Genomic DNA, 25,763 nt, shown 5'->3' with positions numbered 1-25,763 from the left:
TAAGATAGCTTGACTCTGGTTAATTAATTCAATTACCCAAGTTGATTAATTAGGTTAAATTGCATGCAAATCGAGGAGGCACCGACAAATCACAAAAAATACTAAATGCAGCAAAAAATAAATTTGACACGGTGATTTGTTGACAAATGGGGAAAACCCCAGGCAAAAACCCCACCGGGTGATTTTAAGGTCACCACTCCCAAGAATCCACTAATCAATAATCAATCAGTTACAAATATAAGGAATCTTACCACTACCCTGGCCTATCTCGAAATACCAACCTACAGTTGAACCTTTACTCCAATACCCAATTGGACTTGATCTTGTAGTAGCCTTCTTTTCTTTGTTGCACAAATCTTCAATCTGTGACTAACTCCTTTGTACGAATCTCAGTACGTCCAGCAACTTGAATGGTTATTGTTGGCTGTAAAGTTCTTCACTTCATCAATAATGAAGATCAAGAAGAACTTGTTACAAAAACCTATGATGTATAAACGTAGTAGCTTCTCACAAAGAAAAATAACCATTTGGTCTCTATATCCGTGTGTGATGGCTCTTAAAATAAGTCTTATATATGTCTAGGGTTGTGAGAAAAAAAAACCCTAAACAAATACTTCAACATGGGTCAAAATTCTGAATCCGTAAAGCTTGATGTATCGAGCTTATGTCGAGCTGCCCATTAACTCTCGATAGAAGCTTTCTGTCAAACTATCTATCGAGCTTCAGTAAAACAGTTTTTCTTCACTTATTTCTTGGATCAATCATCACTGGCACTGCAGCAAAAATCTTCATGTATTTCTTCTCTACCCTAATGCTCTGCTTCTTTTTCATATTTCGGAACATACTCCCATAACATCATTGCCTCACTTTTTGCATTCTGGAAAACATTAGCATGACCGAAATATTCAGGGCCTTGGTTTGAGCTAATGCCAGCACAAAAGGTCATCTTACAGAATAAATAAGACCATTTTGAGAGTAAAGTGTATATATTTTGAAGCCAAGGGTTTTCATGAAGACTTTATTACTCCAATAGAGAACTCCACAATGATTGAAATTCTCCTTCTGATTGATAATAGAATAGGCAATAGTAGAAGTCACTTTCAAATCCAGGGTGCCCATAATACATCGAAAGATATTGTTTTACATTTTGGAGAATAAATTGCAGACAAAGGCAATGCTGTGATTTTGGCAATGTCGCCTCTACGGCCTCTAATATTGCTGAACACTCAGTACTAAAAATTGTTTTTGGTTGATGCCTGCCCATAGCTTCTATAAAAGTCCCAAGCAACCAAGTATATGACTCCACGGATACATCAAGCAAGAAAGCACAACTAGATAAGACTACTTGTTGATGATGATTAAGCCCCAAAAATGGTGCATAAATCATGTTATACCTGTCTGTTGTTCGCGAAAAATAATCTGCAAGCACACAGAATCGTAACAAGTAGTAAAGTGTTTTTAGAAAATGAATGTTGAACCCACAGGGATTAACTATGTTATTGAATACCAAAATTCACTAAATTAATTACTATTTGGAAAATCGAAAATAAATGGAATGTTCTACTATCTGAATTAAATTAAACTATTTAATAAAAATAAATCTACAAATACAAAACCTAAAAATCTGAAAGCGTAAAAAAAAAGAATGGATCTAGAACGGTTGATTTCACCTAACAAATCCCACACAATTTATTCTTCCTAATTATTAAATTCTAATAATCTTCCGTTGATGATTAAAAATTCCTTAAGTATTCAATATCTTCTCTCGAATAATATCAAAAATATCTTCAACTAACAATTTCATATCTCTATGCGAATTTAATTAATTGGAGACTTATTATGTACTTTGAATTTTCTGAAAAATCACACTAATCGCGGTAAAGCATCTCTACTTTACCTCAACTAATGGTATTTAATTCTATAACTAAAATAACAAATCACCTCTCAGTTTCATTGTAATTCAATTGATCAAACAATAATTCGTAAAAAAAATAGTGAGCATTAAGAATAAGAATTAAACACTCAATCATGGAAATATTAAAAATAAAATAACTCAAAATATAAATTGTGTGTTCATTGCTAGACTACATCAATGCTCTAGAAAATAAAATTTAGTTCATAATCAAATAGAAAAGAAAACAAATAAAACTCATGTCTTTCATCTGAATTGGTTGATCAACATGAAGCTCTTGCCTTTGTCCTCAAATCCTCCTTTTCAGAAAGACTCCCAAAAAAAAAAAATACTTCAATGCGACACATTGAATTTTTGCCCTAAAGAGCCTTTAAAAAGGTAAAGGAATCCTATTACAAGTTGAATTCCCATTTGGAGAAAATCCCAGATTTTTAGGCTTCACTTAACCGACTATTTTAGCCCATTTAACTTCAGAATTCGGGCTTTTGGTAAAATACAAAGTTGTAGCCCTTTAAATTAAATTTCCAGCCCAACTTAAATCATCTCGATTGGACATCTGAACCCAAAGTTATGCTGAAAATACTAACTGATGTGCAGGCTAGAATTCTAGTCCGAATTGGACTTGGATTTGGTGCAAATTTCTTTTGATTCCTTGCTCCAGTTGGACTTAAATTTAATTGGGTTGGTCTTCACTTGAATTCATGCCTGGCTGGAAGTAAGTTGACTTGATTCAATTGGCCTAGCCCCACTTTGCATGTAAAGCCATTGTAGATTAATCTGAAATCTTCACATTCCTTCAAAGCACAAATGAATAGATAAATATAAATAAAAATCAAATCAAATCAAAAGAAATAAAGGAAAACTAAAAATTTTAATAAATAAAAGGATAAAAAAAAGTCATGTAAAAATTACACTTATCATCCGTCTTAAATGTTGTGTCCAAAATGAGAACATCAACGAAATAGTTGTAGTCAATCTTCGACCTGCTGTCCCTCCAAAAGAAATTTTTTATATGGCTTTCAGCATCAACTTGAAATGTGTAGAATAATGATGGATCCTCCATTTGCAATTTTTGAGGTAATCTATCAACCCCTGAGCATCTTCGGGTTGTATAATATTGATTTTCTAAAAACGCAAGTGTTTACCATAACTCATATCGCAAAATCTTGCATGTGCTCTAATTTCAGCCTCTTTTGCCATCTCAATTTTACGTATGGGTTGAATAAGTGAATCAGCTTCTAGGATTTTAGAGCACGAATCTACGTAATACCATTGATTTGAACCTTGTAGGTCATGATTATGCTCAAATATAAAGTGGGAGATCGAACACTCCTCATTTTTTAATGTAACTAGCTGAATTCCCGCACGATGTGCAATGCAACTTATTATTAGTTTTCTCCAATATTTCAATAAGTTTTACCAAGAATCTTGTAGTTTCCAATAGAGACATTCATGATTTAAATCCCCTAACTATCGATATATAAAAAAATTTCAACAAATTTCCTTGTAAAAATTGTAATATTTAGTTATTTTATAGACAAAATAGAAAGACACTAAGATTGCATGATATAGTGGTTAATATTGATAAGCACGTTTCATGCCTACTAAAAAAATGTATATATAATTCAATTTTTTTTTTTTTTTACATTCTTGATTGTGTGTTACTAATTTTTCCCCATTTTTGTTGGAGCTTCAATTGTTGCATGATGTAGTGTTTCAATTGCTTCTCACATTAAAAGAAATATCGTTTCTGGTATAAATCTTAGAAAATGATATTAAAATTTCATTATGCTATAGCAAAATAAATATATTTATTCTAACACACACACACACACATATATATAACATGTGACTGAAAAGAGTTAGGAAATTTAAAGGATTAAGATTAATTTTAGTGAATTCACAAATATTTAATTTTTTATGGCTTTTGTGTAAATTGTTGTTAAAGCAACTAAACATAAGTAAGAATGTCATATTCTAAATTTATTATTATTATTCCAACTAAAAATTATCTCTTATATAGAGTTTATAAAAATAATCATATAAATTTATTTAATATAAATAATTAATGCACAACTATAGATAACTAATATATGCATTTACTCTAATGGTAAATTCAATGAACTAATACTTTGATGTAAATGCAAACTTTGTTAATTTAGAAGCCTAAATAAAGAAAACTCCAAGGAATGCACCACATGGTAGAACCTCATGATTTCCCGTATGATGTCTCTGCTTATATATATATATATATATATATATATATATATATATTGATTTGGATCATGGCCTTGCAACCTGTTCTGGTTTCTTTTCTTGTAAAATTTTTTGTATTGGTTGGTTTCTTCTTTGATCGAAACCCTTCCTTTGAACAGTAAAAGTACCTTATTGCAAGGGATTTATCTGCCAACCATTATACCTTGCCTTTTCTTACCTTAAAACCTATTTCCATGGCATATTTTTTTGTAGAACTTGAGAGCCTCTTCCTCACTTGAAAATTTCATCCTAATTTCTGGTACATGATGAGACTTAGCTTCACGGTTCCCTTCAGTTGTAATAACAAGTATTCAAAAGATGCCTCAACCCTGCTACTCTTTGGTGACAGTATCTCATCCTCATTATCGCATGCTGGAGGAACAGAACCAATATTGTTGCAACTTGAAAGGTCCATTATCAAACCACTATTTTTCATCTGCTTACACAAAAAAGTTATATGTAATCATGATGCCAGGACACATGAATGGATTTTTCTTGATATTTATACATTTAATAGTGAACATCAACATTGCTTTTGTTAGAATTGAGAAGGAATTCTCAGTATATTGCTACATGTAAAAGCATTCAAGAAATTGTATTTTAGAGTATTTGTATCACTTGTGTAAAAATTTTTGTTTATTTTAGCATAAAAACCTACTTTTTTTTTTATTTTATACACTCACTTTTTAAAACTATTGCAATAGTAACTTAAAAGTGTTAGATTATTGCATCACCAATAAATTGTTACAATAATTTAAAATGAAGAAATCGTTGCAATAAATTAATACCAATTATTTTTGCAATCTATTTATCATTACAATTTTTTTTTTTTTTTTTTTTGAGAATGTATCATTGCAATAATTTGATATTAATTCATTTACAATCTATTGCAATGGCAAATACGAAAAATCAACGAATACATCATTGCAAGGATTGAGATCCCGTACAATACCTAGGGTATTGCACAGTGTGCAATAGCACAAATCCTAGCCATCCATTTAATCCAATGACTCATTATTTTGACACCTCACCAAATTTAAAAAGACGCTTTTACCCTTAAAATTTTTGGAGTCCACCATTGCTAATGCGTGTGAGCTGTGTTCATATTTGATAAAATCAAATTTCTCTCTCTCCTGCGTCTGAGCTCCTCTGCCTCTCCCTCAACCCGCCGTCACTGCTACCAGCATCACCCAACTTAGACCCATCAATCAAAACAAAGAAAATACTACATCTTACCATCTGAAATTTCTTAACCCCCAAACACTCACACTCTCCCTCTTTCTCTTTCTCTGTCTTCAAGTGTCTCAACTCTCAAGGATTGAAGCTCTCTCTAAAGCGACGCAACCAATGGCCATATTGGTGGTTCCAACAGTTCTTGGCCATTGTATCATTGGAAAATCCCCAAAATCCCCCAAGTCACCGCAGGTTCATCTTTGATTCCTAGGTTGCTTCCAACATTAAACAACTCAAGGAGGTGAGTTCTCTCTTTTGTATACATTGAATCGAAATAAAAATTATTTTTTGGGTAAGTGGAGAGTTGGGTCCATGGCCAGGATAGTTGGGGTTTGATTTTAATTCTACGAGTGATATATATTTCACCATGGAATCATTATTTAGTTTATGTTTTGAGGAATATTTTTGGGTAGTTTTTTTTGCTACAACTTGAATAGTGTACATTTTCAAATGGATATGTGAAATATGGTCTAGCAAAATTATAGAAATGGATGGTTAGTGGTACAGGGGATATAGCTAAAATCCCTATATTACTTAGATGTTACATTGGTTGAATTCTATGCTTTTAGGTCCTGAATATGTTTAAAATGTAGTGCTTTAGGTATGATACACTTAAACAATTTCTTATGAGATTTTAGCTTGAAATTGTCTTTTATCAATTGGGTCATCATCTCTCATGATCATATATTGGTCTGTTGTAATTCTTATATATGATAAGCACAATGTTGGTACAAAAAATTTCAGCTTTTATTTTCAATGAAAAACATTCATTCTTCTATATTTATAATAGTAGATAATTTTGTACATTTGTTAATTACAGGAGTATTCTTTCATTGCATAGTGTGGTGAGAGAATTCTCTCAAAACATGGATGCCAATGCAGATTTGAATCCTAGAGTTGGTATGGAATTTGATACATTAGAAGATGCATGGGAATTTTGGGTAAAATATGGAAGGCAAGTGGGCTTTGATGTTAGAAAACATTACATAAATAAAAGTAAGAATGATGGTAAGGTAACATCAAGGGGATTTGTATACGCAAATCAGGGAATTCGAGGTAAAGAAAAAGAAGATATGATTCGCACTCGTAACCAAGATGATACAAGGAATAATTGTCCTGTAAGATTATATGTTTCATTAGTGCAAGAAAATGGAAAGTTTAAAGTGTATGATTTTGTTGGAGAACATAATCACACTCCTCATCTATCAGAAACAATTTATATGATGAGATCTCAATGAAAAATTTCAAAAGTTCATGCGGGATTGATTGAGTTAGCATCCTCTTCTGGAATCAAGCCAAAAGCAAGCACATGAGTTGATGAGTAGAGAGGCAGGTGGGAGAGCTAATCTTGGATTCACTGAGCTTGATCAGAAAAATTACCTTAGAACAAGACAGCAAAAAAACTTGATATATGGTCAAGCTGCATGTTTATTAGGGTACTTTCAGGAACAATTGACTAAAAATCCATCCTTTCAATATGGAGTACAATTAGATAACATTGAGCAGATAACTAACATTTTTTGGGCTAATGCTAGAATGGTTATTGATTATGCTAATTTTTGTGAAGTGGTGACATTTGACACTACAAATGGTACTAATAAAGAGCTAAGACCATTTGGGGTGTTTAATGGTTTCAATCACCATAGAGGGTTAATGGTTTTTGGTGCTACGCTTTTATATAATGAAATGACAGAATCATTTAAGTGGTTGTTTGAAAGCTTCTTAGTTGCACATGCAGGTAAAAGACCTAAAATAATTTTTACAGATCAAGATCTAGCAATGAGTGAGATAATGCCTAACACTTACCATGGATTATGTACTTGGCACATAATGCAAAATGGGATAAAACATTTGGGGAATTTGATGAAGGATGGTTCTTCTTTTCTTCAAGTTTTTAAAACTTGTATGTTTGAGTTTAATGATGAAATTAAATTTGAAAAAACTTGGGAGGACATGATTGACACATATGCTATACATGATTGTAGTTGGTTGGATACTATCTACAAATTGAAAGGAAAATGAGCAAAGTTTTACATGAAGAATGAATATACATTAGGAATACGAAGTACCCAACTCAGTGAAAGTTTGAATGTAGATTTGAAAGATTACTTGAAATCTGATCTGGATGTTACAGAATTTTTTGAACATTTTGATTGGGTGATTGAGCAAAAATGAGAAAGAGAGTTACAAGCTGAATTTAATGCTAGGCAAAAATTTCCCCAGTTGGGCTTGAAAAGTTCTCCATTGTTGAAGCAAGTAGTACAAGTGTACACACCTGTAATATTTCGAATGCTTCATGATCAATATGACCTTGCATCAGTGGCAAGAATAAAAAATCACCAAGAGGACTTGTTAGTGCATACATACTATTGAGTTTATGCATAAGCCTAGTGAGTTCATAGTCTCTTATGACACTGCAGATAAGACATTTTCATGTAGTTGTAAAAAGTTTGAAATTGTTGGGATTTTATGTTGCCATGTTCTGAAAGTCTTTGACTTCCTTGATATAAAGACAATTCCATATGTACATTTTGAAAATATGGACAAGAGAGGCAAAAAGTGAATGTATCTTGGACAATACGAGAACAAATGTGGAAAAGGATGTCAACTTGAGTGTTACACAGCGATATAGAAGATTATGTCCCAAGTTGGTATGATTAGCTTCTCGAGTGGCAAACAATGAAGAGACATTTGCTTTAATAGAGAAGATGATAGAGGAATATGAAAAAAAAAAAAAAAAAAAGTTGAAGACATTGCAACAAAAAATGTGGCTGGTCATCAATTGCCCCATCAAATGCCATTATGTAGTGATGCTGAAAATCTTGATCCTAACCAACATTTGGAAGATTTGGTTGAAAGAGCAAAAGGTCTTAAGAAAAAAGAAGGTCGAAAGGGTGGAAAACAAAAGAAAAGTTGGGTTGAGAAGCAAACAAACAAACAAAAAAAAAAAAAAACGGGTAGAGTTGAATTAAATGATGAGGTTAGCCAATATTTTTCCAAAGTAAATTTTATTTATTTATTTTTATCCCTTACTAAGTTTCCATTGTTTGTAAACTTTTATATTGTTATGGATAATAATAATAATAATAATAATAATAATATATATATCTATATATATATATATATTTTTTCTCATATAGGAACCTGGTTTTGTTCCTAACATGCAATACAATAATTATGGCTCACATGGAGAACATTATACACATCAAGTAAGAGATTTTTTTTATTCATAGTGGAATAACTTAATAATTTGTGAAGTTGGAGCTTGTACTACACTTGCCTTTTCATTTGTGAATTTATTAATAGGGTTTTCTTTTTTGTGATATAGTGGACTTATCCTATCACTTTTTCCACGCCAATGATGACATCTGAATTGGGACCAATCCATAGTTACCAAACTAGTTTCACGTCATTCTTTAGGGTAAACATACTTGTTTACATGTTTTGCACTTATAAGTAATTAGATGATTTCTTAAAATCTCTCTTATAATCATTGTGATTACATAGGCACCATTAACTCCATTATTGTCTCAAGTATCAAATCCTACGAATGTTAGTCAGGTAAAATGTAAATGTTTTCATACATGAAATTTTGAAGAAACTTACATGTTTACTTATTTTGCAATTATAAGTAATTAGATGATTTTGTAAATTATTTCTCTTATAATCATTGTGATTACATAGGCACCATTAACTCCATCATTATCTCAAGTACCAAATGATGCAACTGTTTGTCAGGTAAAATGTAAACGTTGCTTTAAGTGACTATCTTCCCTCAATTGAGCTCTGCCAATCTTCCCTACCTTTTTTTTTTTTTTTCATGAACTTGTTAGATTTGTGTGATGTATATTCATGTTTTAAGTATTATCTAGAAACTTTTGAATTAGTGGATTTGAAGTTTGTTTTTTTGATTGATTTGTATTACGAAGTTTCTGTTGAAGCGGCTTTATGCATAAGATTTAAATAGGTCTTGGCTGCTAATCAGGTAGTTGATGGGTTGGGATATTGTTATGGCTTGGCTGTGTGTTGTCTTGTTGACTAGTGATTTGGGTTGGCTTTTTGATGGTTGATAGTGATGGATGATTTGGGTGTGGCTAGCTATTGATCCTCTCTTGGCTATGCATACCTGGCAATGGGTGATTTGGGTTTTGGCTTGGCCTGTGGTGAGTTAAAAGGTCATTCTTGACTGGCCTTTTGTGTGAGTTCCACCTATAACAATTTGATGAGTGACTTATATTTTTGGTTGAGGCAAGTTTGGTTTTGGTCCCTCAAATTTAAAATATTTAGTTTTAATTCTTACTCACAAAGTGAATATTGGTCAAGTAAAAATAAATACATGTGTTTATATCCTCTCTACTCACCAAATGAATAAACTTATTTGTTTATATATATACACAGGGAAATGAAGTTAGGTTCAATTATGGACTAACTCCATGTGTTGAAAATACAAATGCTTGCCTACAAACACAGCACTTTTTTGGTACGTAAAAAACTAATAAATGGTAAGTTCAATTATAGTGAAATTTTCTCATGTTTGTTTAAGTTTAAAATGTAACTTGATTTTTTTGACATATTTTCAGGCTAAAATTGATTTTGCATTTTGATGGATAACATTTTATGGACAGTTTGTTTGATAGTATATTGCACAGTGGACATGGTAGCATATTGCATAGTGGACAGCATTTTTGGACAACTTTGCGTTGAACAGTTTCTTGGACAGCAAATCTGATGATTTAGACAACTGATTGCACATGTAGCAAATTTTTTGGATAATTTTTTGTAACTAAAGAAGTTAGTCAAACATGTTAAATATGTTAGATTGTACAAGTGCATGTTTGAATAACTTCTAGTTAAACATTAATTATATATGCAAGTGATTAATATTTTTAAATGCAATGTTATGTACCAAATCTTGTTCATTCTTTAAATGCAAGTAATTAATATTTTTTATACTTCATCACATATACGTGCTTGATTCTAGAAGCTCCTTGAAGAGAACTTGTTTAGGAGACAGATAACCAATTTCTTTTACATGCTCTTACTCAGTGGAATGCAGCAACTCTTCATACCCTAACTTTTGTTCCCTAAATTTGTTAGTACATGGTAGAATGAATGAGAGATTTCCAATTTCATATTATATTTGGTGCTATTGAGGGCAAAGCTAGTTAAATAAACTAACATAGCTCTAGAACTATAATAGGAGAAGTTTGATCCAGGACTTGATAGTTCCTAACTCTGAATATGGTAGAGAATCTATACACTACTCTTTGAATGTACATCAATTTAGCATAGAAAAGAAATGCAAGGACATAGATAATAGATGACCAAAACAATATTATATTATTATTTTCAATTTTTATTATCTATAGCCATATATGATATATATATATATATATTTTAGCAAGAATGCTTTCTCTGGCATTAAAGTACTACTAAGCAAGTTTAGATTATTGTTGTAAACATATTTGATTTAATCCACTATCACTATTTTTGGAAGATGTACAATTCTAATATACTGTTTTTGTATCACATTGGTAGATTTTTAATTCTGACAATAAAAAGAGTAGCAATATGGGATGACATGCAATAAACCACATTTTCATCGCTGTGGCAAAATGAAGCTTGCTACTAATTACTTCAAGCACTAAGAAACAGAACCATCTCCAAAGCAAAGAGAAAATTATCTGACTACAATCAAGTAGTAGTTTGTTAGACCGAACTATTCTATCCACAGAAGGAAATGCGTGAAATGAAATTTCCATTGAGAAGCATCTAGATAGCTAAAAAGGACCTGATTGATAGAGCAAAAAACTTAGCCAGCTAAGTGTTTTCCCCATTTAAAACTCACTCAAAGCACTGAAAACTACAAAAAGATGATACAATAAAATATGAAAAATAAAAGTAAAAATCATGAACAAAGCCAGCTTCACAGTAGGTTAAGTAGGCTTCATGGTAGGAGCTTAGGTTGCTTGGCTTCTATGTCATCCTACAGTGTTGAAAAACAAATTTCAATTAGTACAATAACCATAGAATTTTTATTTCTTTTTTTTTTTTTTTTTTGGTTACAATCATTACAGTCAATAATAAAATCACCAAATTTTGGAAGATGATTTTGAACCAAGAACTCAGAATATTTTGGCCATGCACTAACAAACATATAAAAATATGTAATTCATTACCTAAAATTTGAGTTGAACTTATAAAGTATAACTAGTAACAATTCAAGACAGCAAAAAAATTCCTCACAAGTTCATCTGTCAAGAGCCATAGATTTAATGTATAAAATGAACTACAACTTGCCAAACATATTATCCTACCAGAATAATACATTGCTGCATAGTGCATGGTCAATCCAAATTTAGGAAACTAACACGCACTTAAGAAAAATTAGGGCAAAAAAAGGAAAAATGTTATAAGGATTTTTAGAATAGCTCATGATCAAGCAATAGAATTTCTAGTTTAAGTCAAAGAAAAAAAAAAACTCCTAAAATTGCTCAAGAGGTAACAACAACAACAATAACAACAACCACAAGAAGCAAGGCAATAACAAAAATCAAAGCAAAGGGAAAAAAATATCAAGAAGATTAATACACTCACCCATTGCAACTTTTTTACAATAATACATGCAAAAGCCCATCCAACCATCATTCATTGGTTTCAAATCCAAACAAAAGCTATAACCATTACACCAAGGACACACAAGCTCACCATCAAACAGAAATTCAATCACAGCATATTTAGCCATTATAGAACCAATTTAAATCCAAAAAGACTAAGATTAAAGAACCAATTTCATTATAGAAATTATAACTAACAAACTTCATAGCTAATAATCTGCATCTGTAGCAGTTTTTGGGGATGCCAAGAAAATTGAAAATCTGAAAAAGTAAATTTTTTTATAATTAAGAATTTGATACCCATTTAGTTTCTTCTATATCTAAGGAGTGACAATTGATATGAATCATTCAACACAATAAAAGCATGCCTTTTTAACAACACATCTACAAGAAGTCTTTAAATTCAATTCTATGTAATTAACTCCAAATGAAAATATGTGCTGTCAAAAATTTTCTGTGAAAGCTCATAAAGGTTCAAACTTTGGACATTCAAGCTTTGGTTAAATTGCTCATAAAGGTTCAAACTTTCATCATTAGGAACCTAATAATAAGCCCATTGAATACAAATTACAAGGATTCAAGCATTTTAAACAATTGACAAAAATGCAAGCAATATAAGACTTGATTTCAATTCCTAAGCTAAAAACCCAAAAAAGAGAAAATAGAATTAAATTCAGCCCCAATGAGAAAAAGAGTTTGACCTTTGAATATTTTCAATATCCATGGCAGTTTTCATCAAGCATAATAAAGCTATGTAAAATCTACACTAAATTCCTCCAAAGTCCTTAAGTTGAGCAGCCACAATCACTATTTTTGGAAGATATACAGTTCTAATATACTGTTTTTGTATCACATTGGTAGATTTTTAATGCCAGAGAAAGCATTTTTAATTCCACAATCACTATTTTTGTATCAAGCATTTTTAAGCAATTGACAAAAATGCAAGCAATATAAGACTTGATTTCAATTCCTAAGCTAAAAACCAAAAAAAGAGAAAATAGAATTAAATTCAAGCCCAATAAATCAATCAACAAAATTGTGACACCATTATTTACTTTCCTTCCTTTCCTAGCAACCAAACAGAGTTTATTAAAAAAAAATAGAGATAAAAGAAAACCATACCAAGTGGTGGTCTCTCTTTGAAACAAGCCCAAATCGGCAAGGATAATTTTCATCACAACCACCACCTCCGATGGTGGCTTCTTCTTTCCTTCAACCAAACTCTCTTTCTTTCTCTCTCAATCTCATATCCCTCCATAGATCAAACCTGAAAAAGCATTAACTTCTCTCTTGCCCGATTCTCTCCAAACCCTAACCCTTACTTTCTCTGATTTTGGTCTGAAAAGCATCAAATTCTCACTTAAACACCCGATTCTCTCCAACCCCAACCCTTACTCTCTCTCTGATCTAGGTCTAAAAAAGGTGCGAGTGTTTGGGGGTCGGGATTTCAGATGGTGAGTCGCCATTTTTTCATTGTTTTTGCTTATGGGTCTAAGTTGGCTATGCAAGAAGCGATGACGACAGGGTTGAGGGAGAGGCAGAGAGCAAGCGTGGATGTTGAGAGAGTGGTGGAGGCGCAGTTGGGGTTGAGAGAGTGGAGCTTTAGGGAGAGTGATGGAGAGAGCTCGGTTGAAGTGAGAGAGAGGAGAGAGAGTTTTAGTGAAATTCAAAAATGGGAAGCTGAAATGAAATCCTAAGTGAGCACACGGATTGCCAACGTGTCCTGGTGAGGTGTTAAAATAATGAGTCATTGGATTAAATGAATGGCTGGGATTTGTGCTATTGCACACCGTGCAATACCCTAGGAATTGCACGAGATCTCAATCCATCATTGTAATAACCTGATATCAATTATTTCATAATCTATAGCAATGACAAAATGAAGTAATTATTTATTACAATGAATATATTATTGCAATAATTTAATCCAACTTATTTTGGTCAATTATTTACAATCTATTGCAATAAATTCGTGAAGTAATAGTCTATACCTACAAGATATTCGAAACAATAAATTACTTATTGCAACAATGTGTGTGTATACATATATATATATATATATATATATATATGTATGTATGTATATATCATTGCATCAAAGTTGTCATTCAAATATTTGGAATTTATTGCAACAAAAGTTTTTGTTGCACAAACTTATTATCTCAAATTTTATTGCAAGACCCCGTATCAACTATTGCAATGACTCTAATGTTATTTCAACGAAAAAGCAACCATTTTTTTCGTTGCAATAAACTTTTTTTTCCATGTAGTGACACTTAAGAGATGAGAAATTTGAATAATAAATTTGAAACTTATAAAGTTTAGTTGTATATCAAATATAACACACTACAATAGAAGTTAGAAAAATATAGTTCACCTTAAAAAAAATATTAATCAGACATACAAAATAAAATAGCATGATATATATGTACTTTGTAGAGATAAAAAGATAAAAATTACTTGTAGAACTCTTTTTTACAAAATAAATAATACTTGAAGTAGTTGTTACTTTTTATACATTACATCTCATTTAATAATATTTATATATTCTCACACATCGCATGAGTGGTTGTTACTTTTTATACATTACATCCCATTTAATAATATGGGAAATTATTGTGTACTCCCGGAATACTATAAATGCATACTCCCTCCTCTCACATAAATGAAGGGAGTACACATTTATGGTACTCCGGGAGTACCTAATAATTTTCTTAATAATATTTATATATTCTCACACATCACATGAGTATGTGGCTAATTTTAATTAAAGTGTCAAACAAACTAATTTAAACCTTCTAAATATGTACAAATGATCAGATAAGTTAAGAATAAAATAGACATGATTAGCGCACTCTTGCAAATTACTTCAATATGCATCTTATAGGAAAGTTGACATGCACAGACAAACAAAAGCAATTACTATTGGAAGATTGATGCTTATAAATTCTTAAGAAAAATTTGTGAGACAACTACATTAATCTAGTATTTAATGGGAAGTAATTATACTAATGACATCAATACTTTCCATACAAGTGAAAGTCAAATTCAAATTCATGTTTTCAAATTTAGGGAAAATTATTTTAGCTTGTGCGCTAAAAAATAAAGTTTCACATTTTAAAATTGTTTTTAGCCATCACGACCTCTTCTACATTAGTACCTAGTGAAGAGTCTTAATGTCCTAGTAGATTCAAAGAGCATTGCAACCCAATCGCAATAGATGTGATATTTAGAATCAGTAGGTATGAATATGTTTTCAAACAATATGGATTAAGGATGGAGCAACTAGGAGAGTAATTAATTTGATCTCATTCCTTTTATAGTATTATGAATTTTTATTTTTATTTTGAGAAAGTATAGTATTATGAAAATGGCTTCACATATATTGTTTTGAATTAATTTAGAAATATTATATAAAAGGATATGATTTTGATACATAAGAGAAATAAATCATAGAATATTCTTATCATTAATTTAGAAATAAAATGATATGATTTAATGAGTAGACCCCACTATAAATTTGAGAGGATTGAGCATCATTCACTGTATTCCAGGAATACCTGAGAATTACTCTTCATTATCAAAGACACAATAAAAACTTTACTTAAAAAAAAAGACACAATAAAAATTTAGGGGTATGAATAAATCTTACTGTTGACACTATTTCACTTTTGCTTCCTATATGGAATTATAACTGTCAATGGTTCTACAACTTCTATGTATTGATTGGTTAGAGACTTTAGAGGTACATTTAAAAGTTTTTCCTTTTGTTTTTCTTATTTTCCTTGTATTTCGTAATTTTTGTTAGAATATTCATGGCACACTATGGTTCACTGTCCTCTTTCTTATTCTTAAATTGAAATCAAAATTTAGTTAAAATTTCCTTTTACCAAAATTAAAGTTAGTTAATGCAAAATTTAAATGTTTAGTGACAACTATCAAACAAATGTCAACAACATACCTTTCCTTGTCTTCTTTTTTTTAGAATCACATACTTTTCCTTATCAAATATACGTTTTCATTTATAATATTGGAATGTCATTTGAATAGCTATATCCTATCTATCATTAGAAGAAGAGGCAAAAAAAAAAAAAAAAATCATTAATTTTTAGCCTATATATAGAGAAAAATTGTTTACTACTACAATGTATAATAATAGTACTATATTAATATTATTTCGTGGAAATTGCAAAGGAATTTAGAAATTTTCATTTTTTTTTTTTTTTGAGAGATAAATTTTCATTTTTTATTTCTTGATAGAATGTACTAGTTTTTTTGTGTGAAGAAACTGATACAGGCAGATTGGTTGTTGTATTTATTTTTTTCTCTATTTAAAAAGAGGTTAATTAATTTATTTATTTATTTGTATCAAAGTTCTTTTTATCCACTCAATAATACCACCTTTTTTTAAAAAAATAAAATAAAAATTACACACACACACACACACACACACACACACACACACACACACACACACACACACACACACACACACATATATATATATATATATTAAAGGTAGGTTAGGTAATACCCATACTTGATCCGCTAAATTTGGATATGCGTAAAAACCCATACTTGATACCTAGACGCTAATCGAGTAGGATAATACCCACAATTATCGGGTCAGGTCGGTCCAGGTATCCATTACCCAATAGGTATGGCCCCCTAATCACAACTTAGTTGCAGTGTTATTGTGTGTGGGTTTATCAAATTTGGATTTTTTTTTCTATCCAATGTTGTTGCGTGTTATTTGTGATTGTCAGCTTCAGTTTGTTGTGGTGGGTCATTGTTGTCGGCTTGGTTATGGTGGGTTGCTGATGCAGGTTGCCACAATGGTTTTTTTTATCCGATGGACCACAACCACTTAGGGTTGGGGTTGCTGAGGTTTTGTGGTCTTTGGTTGTTAGTGTGGGTGTGGGTCAAGGTTGGGTTTGGTTTTGGTGGCAATGGTAGTAGTGAATGGGGGGTAGGTTGAGGTGATGGAGTTGCGATGTCTCGGCCTTTTTTTTTTTTTCTTTCAGTCTAGTTGTTGTTGTTGTTGGTATGTGTAGAAAACATATTATTTTAATGGAATATATTACAAAATAGAGAATGTGATGTAGGGTTTTGTAAAATAAAAAAGTGACCACTTGGTAGTGTAAAATAAAATAGAGTTTTTTTTTTTTTTTTCAAATCTAAATGTGAATGCACTTAGTGCTTTTTTGGGTGTTTAGATTCACATGGATGTGGTGAGATTTTGGTGGTTGTCATTGAAATTCCATTAAGTAGGCTTTGAGTTTTTTCTTCTTTCAACACAAGTTTTATTAAATTTTTATTTTTTGAAAAAAAAATGAAAGAATTATGTTTCATTTTTAAATCACAATATTATTTTAAAACAATTTTTTTATTCTCTTAAAAAATGTTTTGTACATTGGCATCAACTTGTTTAGTTTTTTGCTAATTTCTAAAGCTAAAAAGTAACATTTTGTTTGGGAGAGAGAAATGAGAGGTGATGGAATGAAATGGAAATGAAATGAAATAACTTTAAAAGAAAATTCTTTCAATTACCTTTTTTGAGGGTCAATAGGAAGGCAAGGAATAAAATCCAATATGCATTCAATTCCTAATTAAAAAACAGTTTTCTAGTTTTTAGAAACACAAACAACTTGCTCAAATTGAATGAATGGGTCTATGACCCGCTATCTACCGAATGGTTGGTTGAAATTGGATTTGTCGATGCTTCGAAAGGGTAGGTTGTGCTCTATAGTCTATACTCTATACAATTTTAATTACAAAAGAAATCAACAATTTTTGTTTGCCCATTTTAGCCCAAAACAATGGGCTTGATAGTTTTGTTTTTTTTTTTTTTAGTGTCTAAAATTGCTACTAAATATTTCTTGGGCATATTTTATTTTATTTTATTTTAAAAAAAAAAAGATAGAAAATTTAGCCAAAAATCTTGTAATTCAACTAGTTGGCACCTTTTGGAATATCCATGACATTCAAGATTTAAAATCTCCCTTCTTGTAAATATTGAATTATCAAAACAGAAAATATGGAAAAATTATTAGACCCTCAAGCTAAGCCCCATATATAAATTACTACACTCATCACTCTAAACCACTATTTTATATTTTTAGGGCCTTCAGGCTAGACCCCATGTAAAAAACTACTACACTGCCAGCTTTAGGCCCAACCCCCATTAACGAATGAAATATCCCTTGGGCTTTGGGCTATACAATACCATACAAAATCACAAAGTCATGATCAGCTCTCTCTCTCTCTCTCTCTCTCTCTAGTTACCATCATCCAACATGGATAAGACTAAATCAAGACAGCGGGAGGGAACCAATGCCAAATCCATCTCTTTATCTCATCCCACCCTTCAAAAACAACACAACTAATAATGGCAACTACTTCTACAGTTCCACGCTTTCCCAGTCTCATATCCTCAACTTCAACCTCAACCTCAACCTCAACCAGTACTCCAAAACCTCCACAGCTTCACTTCAAAGCCCATAATGCAGCCAGATTTTCTCAGCAGATAAGTCAGAACTCTCTCACTCTCAGTCTCAGAAGAGAAGTACTGCTTAAAGGCCTAGCAGCAGCAGCAGCTGGTGCAGTGCTCCCTCTTCTCAAAGCGCCTCCTTCTTTTGCAGCTAAAGAAGTGGAGGTGGGTTCTTACCTCCCCACTTTGCCTTCTGACCCTTCTTTTGTTCTCTTCAAAGCCTCTCCCAAAGACACCCCGGCTCTTCGCGCAGGTACCTACACCCTTTCATTCTTTTCTTTTTTTGACTATATATGTGTTCTAGAAAACTGAGAATAATGCTGTGTATGTCATTGAGATACAACAGAGGATTTGTATTCGTTTATATTGTGATGGCTCATCAGTAGTAATGACATCTTTAATATTGGTTCAAACCCCACCTCCCCTCACCATTACATCATCCACCTAGAGCTACAATAACTAATATTCCATCAATATGTTTTGAATTTTTTTTGGCTTCATGTATGCTTTAGCATTGATCTTAATTTGCTTATTTGCAAAAAAAATTGGGTTTGAAGGTTTCGATTAGTGTCTGTGGATTCATTCTATCCTATAAAGGAAGGTTTAAATTGGTTAAATTATAGAAGTTAACCATTTTCTTATCAATTTCAGTTTTCAGGACAAAATGGTAATTCATCAATACCTATGGCAATTACGTTGATTTTCTGGTATCTACTAACTGCTTGCGTTACGAGTAGTATGGTGATTGGTCAAGGTTTTGATACCTTTGTAGTTTTCGCGATTTGTTTTTTGAAAGTTCAATTGGGTTTGAAACATGAAGAAGGAAGAATCAAAAGGGTTTAGAATTTTATTGATTCAGCTTATAGAGACACACACATGGATTCTTAATGGATCATGTTGTGTTTGTATTCAAATTGTAAATGGGTGTTCCATGTTTTATACCCAGGAAAAAGAAATCGACTTAGCATTCATATCTTGGATGTCAATAGACTTAATCAAAATGGAATTTGAGTTAGGGATGTTTAGGTTTAGAAGGATTATACAGTGATAGGAATAGGAAGTCAAGCAAATCCATGAAACTTAGGGGAACTGACATTGTGAATGTGGACTGAAAAGGCAACTTATTGCATTTCCTTGACGTATCAACTGATCCGGAATTCTTGATCACAGAATGAATGAAGTGGATTTGAGCTTTTGACATAATTATGTGTTGGGAGTCCATTACTACATTTGATACCTGAAATTGTTTACTAACAAGTCAGATGAAGCCTGAGATCAGGAAATCAATTGAAGCATTCTGCATAAAGAAGTTGTCCCTATAATCAATGAATGCAACATTTTTGCCCTGGAATTTTCTATAAGCATCTAAAGACTCCCAAACATCGCAATTTTGCTATTAGCACTGAGACTCTTATTTGGTTTCTTTCACAACTGCCAGTGTCTATCATTGGAGAAGTTGCTAAATTATTGAACTATAAGTAGTATTGTCCCTTCACCTTGCATCACAATAGCATCAGAATAAAGTATTGAGGATTAAGGGAACATGATAATTGTTGTCCCGCTAGCATACATGTTAACCTTTAATATTTGCCAAACATGCTACCACTAAATGAGAGGAATGATAAACCTCTTTTTTTTTGGCTTTTGGTTAATACTAACAAAAAGATCATACCCAGGGCACTAGACTCCCACTTTTTGTCGGGTTTGGGAGAGGTGATTGATAGGCAGTCTTACCCCCAATTTAGTTAATTATAAGACATTTTTGTGCTTCATTTGCAACTACCAGTGTTGAATTTCTGCATCATGGCCAACAACATCAGCTTTTCCAGCACATTCCAACTCTTGTTATGACCAATAGAGCAATGACAATTCTGTAACAGCCACGTAATTATTACCACCACCGTCCATCCCACAATAACATACTGCTATAGTTCCAAATACCAGCAGCATTCTGATCATCTTTGCTGCCTTTACCACTGCTATTAGGCTGGTCACAACTACAATGCCTTTACCACTGCTATATTCCACCTTCCTAAGGCCTCAAATCCTGCAACCATAGTTGAGGCTTTTCTTGTTTCCACTGTTGTCGTCACCATCAACTGACTGAAACATCACTTTAGTATTACTTGAAAACTAAAAATAATTTGACCAAATACATAATCAATTATGTAATGAACAACGTATACCATAATGTGCATATCAAATGCTGTTGCTGCAATTCATTTTTAACTAGACAATTCAGAGTTACAGAATGAAATAGATTTTAGAATCTAGATTCTAATATCCTCTATTACCAACAATAAATATACCATCTAAATAAATTAATAATCCAATATTTCTCTAGCATTGTTTCATAATTATTCTGTTTTTTTTTTCTTTTCTCTTTTTTGTATATGCTAATGATACTTGAGTTTTAGTTCTTTGTAGGAAATGTGCAGCCCTACCAGTTCATCCTCCCACCAACTTGGAAGCAATTGCGAATAGCAAATATATTATCTGGTAATTACTGCCAGCCAAAATGTGCAGAGCCTTGGGTGGAGGTGAAATTCGAAGATGAGAAACAAGGAAAAGTCCAGGTAGTGGCTTCACCTTTGATACGCTTGACCAATAAACCCAATTCATCAATTGAAGAAATTGGGAGCCCTGAGAAGCTCATTGCTTCTCTTGGCCCTTTTGTTACTGGAAATACATATGATCCAGATGAACTCCTTGAGACATCAGTTGAAAAGCTTGGTGATCAAACGGTACAACTCTTTACTACATTACTTACCATATGATTAGCTATCATAATTTTTCTGTTGTCATTTATGCTCAGTTCTCATTCTTTTCCTTTTGCTTGCAAGTAGGAAAAGAAACTAGAAATAGGACACAGATAAGCACTATTTGGTTGTGTGTGTTCCAAACGGTAGAAAAACCAGAGGAATTGAATCAGGATTTGTTCCAGTTTAAAGGGACACTGGAGCATGTGCAAATATTTTATCAGATGAATATAGTAACATTGCCAGTATTACTACCTATTCATATTGCTGTGAGGTTTGCTTATGCATGAAACTTGCTTTACTTTGTCATAACATATATTTGGGCAAGGATGTTAGACATGTAGTCTCCAACACATGTTGACAATGAGGGAAGAAAAAAAAACTAGAGTTATTTTGTGAAATTTGTGGAAAATGATATGTCGAGAGAGGCTAATTATTGAGAATAGTGAGTCACTTGAAAATTTTAAAGAAATTTGAAGGCGTTTGTCTGATTTTCATATGTTACAATGGCTGCTAACACTTATTGCTTCTTAAATCAATAGTGATTTATCCAACAGACGCTTGGATATAAGCAAGTATATTTCATTTCTTTAATCTAGATGTTTGTTTTAAGTTACTTTGTGAAAATTAATTGTGAATTAGAAAAAAGCAATATGTGTGTGTGATGGCTATTGTTCAGTACGCACTCTCTGTAACTTTTATTAATGTTACATCACTTAAATTTCTATTAAAATACTTCCTTTAACAAATTTCCATATTTTGATGTCCAGTATTACAAATATGTGCTTGAGACTCCTTTTGCTTTGACGGGTTCGCATAATCTTGCGAAGGCAACAGCAAAGGGGAACACCGTCGTCTTATTTGTAGCTAGCGCAAACGATAAACAGTGGAAAGCATCTGAGAAAACTCTAAAAGCCATGCTTGATTCCTTTCAGGTGTAGCTCTCTCTTCAACTTGTACTTTTTGACTTTCAAATGTACAAATCACTAAAGCCGAAAGCATGTTATCAATTGTTGAATTTTTGCGGTTCTTTGATGTTGGAAGATTGATGCCAGAGATCAAATTTTAGCAAACATTTGGATTAGTGTTGCTATGGATGATTGAGTTTACATAGAAACCATTTTTCAGATGATTTAAAGTATCCTATTGTAGTTGCTAATTTGAATACTTCAATCAAACTACAACATGGTCTGTACTTGGCTTGTTACAACGTGATGTCAAACTTCTACCTCTTTTTATTGGCATCCATTGTATCAATTTTATTCCCCAGCTAGGGTCAACTCTAATCTACTACATGGTGATTGATAAAACAATCCATACGATTTTTTCATTAAGTCATGTGAATTGTTTAAATAATACATGTGGATAGTTTTATTAATTGCTACATAAATGAGACCATATAAGGCCATTTACCCCTACAAAAATCTGTAGGGTCAAATGGCCATGATGAAGGCCAAGGTGGAACCACATATACACTTCCCCCACCCCAACTCTATATGCGGCTCCCCACAACTCTGCAATTTCCCTTGGATTAGTTCTCAAATTTCTCTCAGAGAAAGGGAGGTGTATAGATGTAAAATATTGTGTAAAATATTTAACTGAAATTATTTTCTGGAAAACAAAATTTTCTTATGGTGTTTGGTAACACATTTGGAAAATATTTTCATGTGTTTAATGGGTGATTAAAATGCTTTGAAATCACAAATTTTATCAACACAAAATTCACAAACAAACACTATAATCCCACAAAATTCACAATACAACCAAATCTAGAATACCAAAATCCGCTACTAATCAAAATCCACTGAAAAAAAGAATATATATATATATATATATTTATATGAAAATTGAAAAAAGGCAACCAGAGAAAGATGGGTTGCAGGTGTTGCAGTGGGACGCTTGAGCAATTGAGCAAGAGACGACTGCTAGAGAGCAAGAGAACCATTTTTTTTTTTCTGCACGATAATTAAGACACTTTTTTAGAAAAAAAAAAAAATATATATATATATATATATATATATATGAATATCCATGTGGCCTAAACATTTTATGCCAGTAATCCATCTTTAAAAAAAGAAAAATATTATGTTTATAACAATAAATCATAAGAGATAGGTTATTATTGATTGTTACGAGAGAGCAACAATAAATCATAGGAGGTAGGTTATTATTTTCACAATATTTTCATAATAAATCATAAGAGGTAGGTTATTATTGATTATTACAAGTGAGCAACAAAGTAATTTAAATTGTAGATTCAAATTAGGATCAATAACAACTTATCACCTTAATTTGTTGTGAAAATATTATAAATATAGTACTTCTTTTAAAAGAAACATGTAACCACCGAAATGGGAGGATTCTATTTCCCTACCTCAATATAAATAAATAAAAAAAGAGGTCAAATTATTATCATCTCTTCATGTTCATGTAGATTTAGGGAATGGATTAAATTCACACAATTTGTTGTGGAAATATTATAAATATAGTACTTCTTTTAAAAGAAACATGTAACCACCAAAATGGGAGGATTCTATTTCCCTACCTCAATATAAATAAATAAATAAAGATGTCAAATTATTATCATCCCTTCATGTTCACGTAGAATTAGGGAACGGATTAAATTCACACAATTTTTTTTATGCAACTTAAATGATTATTTGGTTTGAAATTTTAAAAACGGTTTTTTTTTTTTTTTCCAAAAACCAAACTTAAAAATGGTTACTCAAATTTATTACGCAAATATCAAAAACTGTTTGTGTTTTCAAGATCAGGTTTTGTATTTTTAATTAATGCTTGAAGCAAAGATACATTTGCCACATAAATAAATATTTTCTCTTTTAACCCTTTTTTTTTTAAGTAATTCGATAGTTGGAAGAGGGAATATTTAAATAAGGATATCTTCATTTTATAAAGGAATTGATGAAATTAAGTAATGGAAATGAATTGAATGTAATGAAATAAATAACCTTGTTTGATTATTTTAAAATAAGAGAATAGAAATGAGTAAATTAAGTAACCTTTTTTTATTGTTTTAAAATTAGGAATTAGAAAAATAGATGGTAAGTTTTGTGTGGAAGTAACGTAGAAAGAAATGAATAAAATCATTTTATGACGAGATTACTATTAAACTCATATTTTAAAACAAATGGCTAAATATTAGGGGTGTCCACGGGTCGGGCTGGGTCAGTTTTGTGCCTGACCCGGAACCAACCCAAATTTCTCAGGTGGGCGAAAATCAAAACCGAAACTGACCCGTTTTATGGTTGGGTTGTCCGGTTCGAGTCCATCAGTTTTCAGGTTTGTGTCGATCGGTTTCGGGTTTCGCCGCCGGTGTTGAAATTTTGTAGGATCTAGCAAGATCTGGCCGATATTTGGCCGGATCCGTCGAATCTGGACTAGATCTCGACGAAATATTGTTGGATCTCGCTAGATCTGGTGGATTTCAAGTAGAACTTCGCCGGAAAAGCAAAAATCTCGCTGGTATTTGTCATTTTTTGTCGGAATACCTTTGAATGTCGCCGGATGTTTTGATTTGATGGTCGGGTCGGGTGGCTCAGGTTTTTGGGGAGGAAACCCGCCAACCGACCCAAAGGGTTCGGGTTCTGTGCATGGCAACCCGCTGCCGACCATCGGATTGGTCGATTCAGGTGGTGGCCAGTCGGTTTCGAGCGGGTCCGATGAGTTGGTCGAGTGATGAGGACCCGTGGACACCCCTACTAAATATATAAAGGCATTTTAAGAGTTTTAGTAATAAAAAAAAAATTATTAAATCTAATTTTATTTCTCTTTATTTCCTCTCAATTTTGGGAATAATAAAAATTTAAGGTTTTGAAGGAATAAAAAGGAATGGATGGAAGGGAATGAAATAAGTGAGAGGAAACATTCATTCCATATTTCCATTCCCTCCCACTTTAAACTCAAATAAAAAAATGGATTTTTCATTCCCTCTATTAAAAACTTCCAAACAAGAAAAGAATATGAATATTCTAAAATTATTCTTTCTATTCTTTTCCATTTCATTCATTTCCCTCCCTCCTCCCAAACAAGTCAAGTTATAAGGCTCTTAGCTTCTCTTTTCACATTTAAGAACCATTCAAAAACATTTTTGAAACCTATTTCAAAACCAATTTTGACCCTTTTTTAAGACCATTTAACAAAAGAACAACTTTAGGGTCTATTTAGATAACACTTATTGCTAAAAACTAAAAACATTATAGTAAAATAATTTTTAAATGTGTGAATGGTATCGTGAGACTCAGTTTTAATGAAAATTTTGCTGAAAAAAATACTTATGAGTCCCGTGAACAAAACACCCATCATCCAAAAACGCACCGCTGGAAAATGCACTTCCCAAACGGGCACTTAATTTCCTCTCAAGAAACCATCCAGCTTTAGAATCATGACCCTATTCTTACCAACACAAAGAAAGCATATTGTCAAGTTTGATCGACAGTGATAAACACCATTCATCTAGATTGAACTTTTAATAAAAG

At 32.1% G+C, this 25,763-nt stretch overlaps 1 protein-coding gene and 1 pseudogene across 1 annotated transcript; one reads left to right on the top strand and one right to left on the bottom strand.

Moving 5' to 3' along the window:
• LOC115951605 overlaps positions 1-1,387 on the bottom strand; it is a 42,103-nt pseudogene extending 40,716 nt beyond the window's left edge.
• Positions 1,388-18,313: 16,926 nt separating this feature from the next.
• LOC115954278 (psbP domain-containing protein 6, chloroplastic-like) lies at positions 18,314-22,553 on the top strand. Its single transcript, XM_031072190.1, has 3 exons — positions 18,314-18,761; positions 20,936-21,252; positions 22,038-22,553. The coding sequence occupies exons 1-3, from the start codon at positions 18,407-18,409 to the stop codon at positions 22,206-22,208; spliced, it is 843 nt and encodes a 280-aa protein (XP_030928050.1). The 5' UTR covers positions 18,314-18,406; the 3' UTR covers positions 22,209-22,553.
• The last annotated feature ends 3,210 nt before the right edge of the window (positions 22,554-25,763 follow it).

Source organism: Quercus lobata, chromosome 7, assembly GCF_001633185.2.
Source record: "Quercus lobata isolate SW786 chromosome 7, ValleyOak3.0 Primary Assembly, whole genome shotgun sequence".
Classification (NCBI taxonomy): domain Eukaryota; kingdom Viridiplantae; phylum Streptophyta; class Magnoliopsida; order Fagales; family Fagaceae; genus Quercus; species Quercus lobata.
The sequence above is the reverse complement of the archived record's forward strand: the minus strand, read 5'-3'. Positions and strand labels throughout refer to the sequence as shown.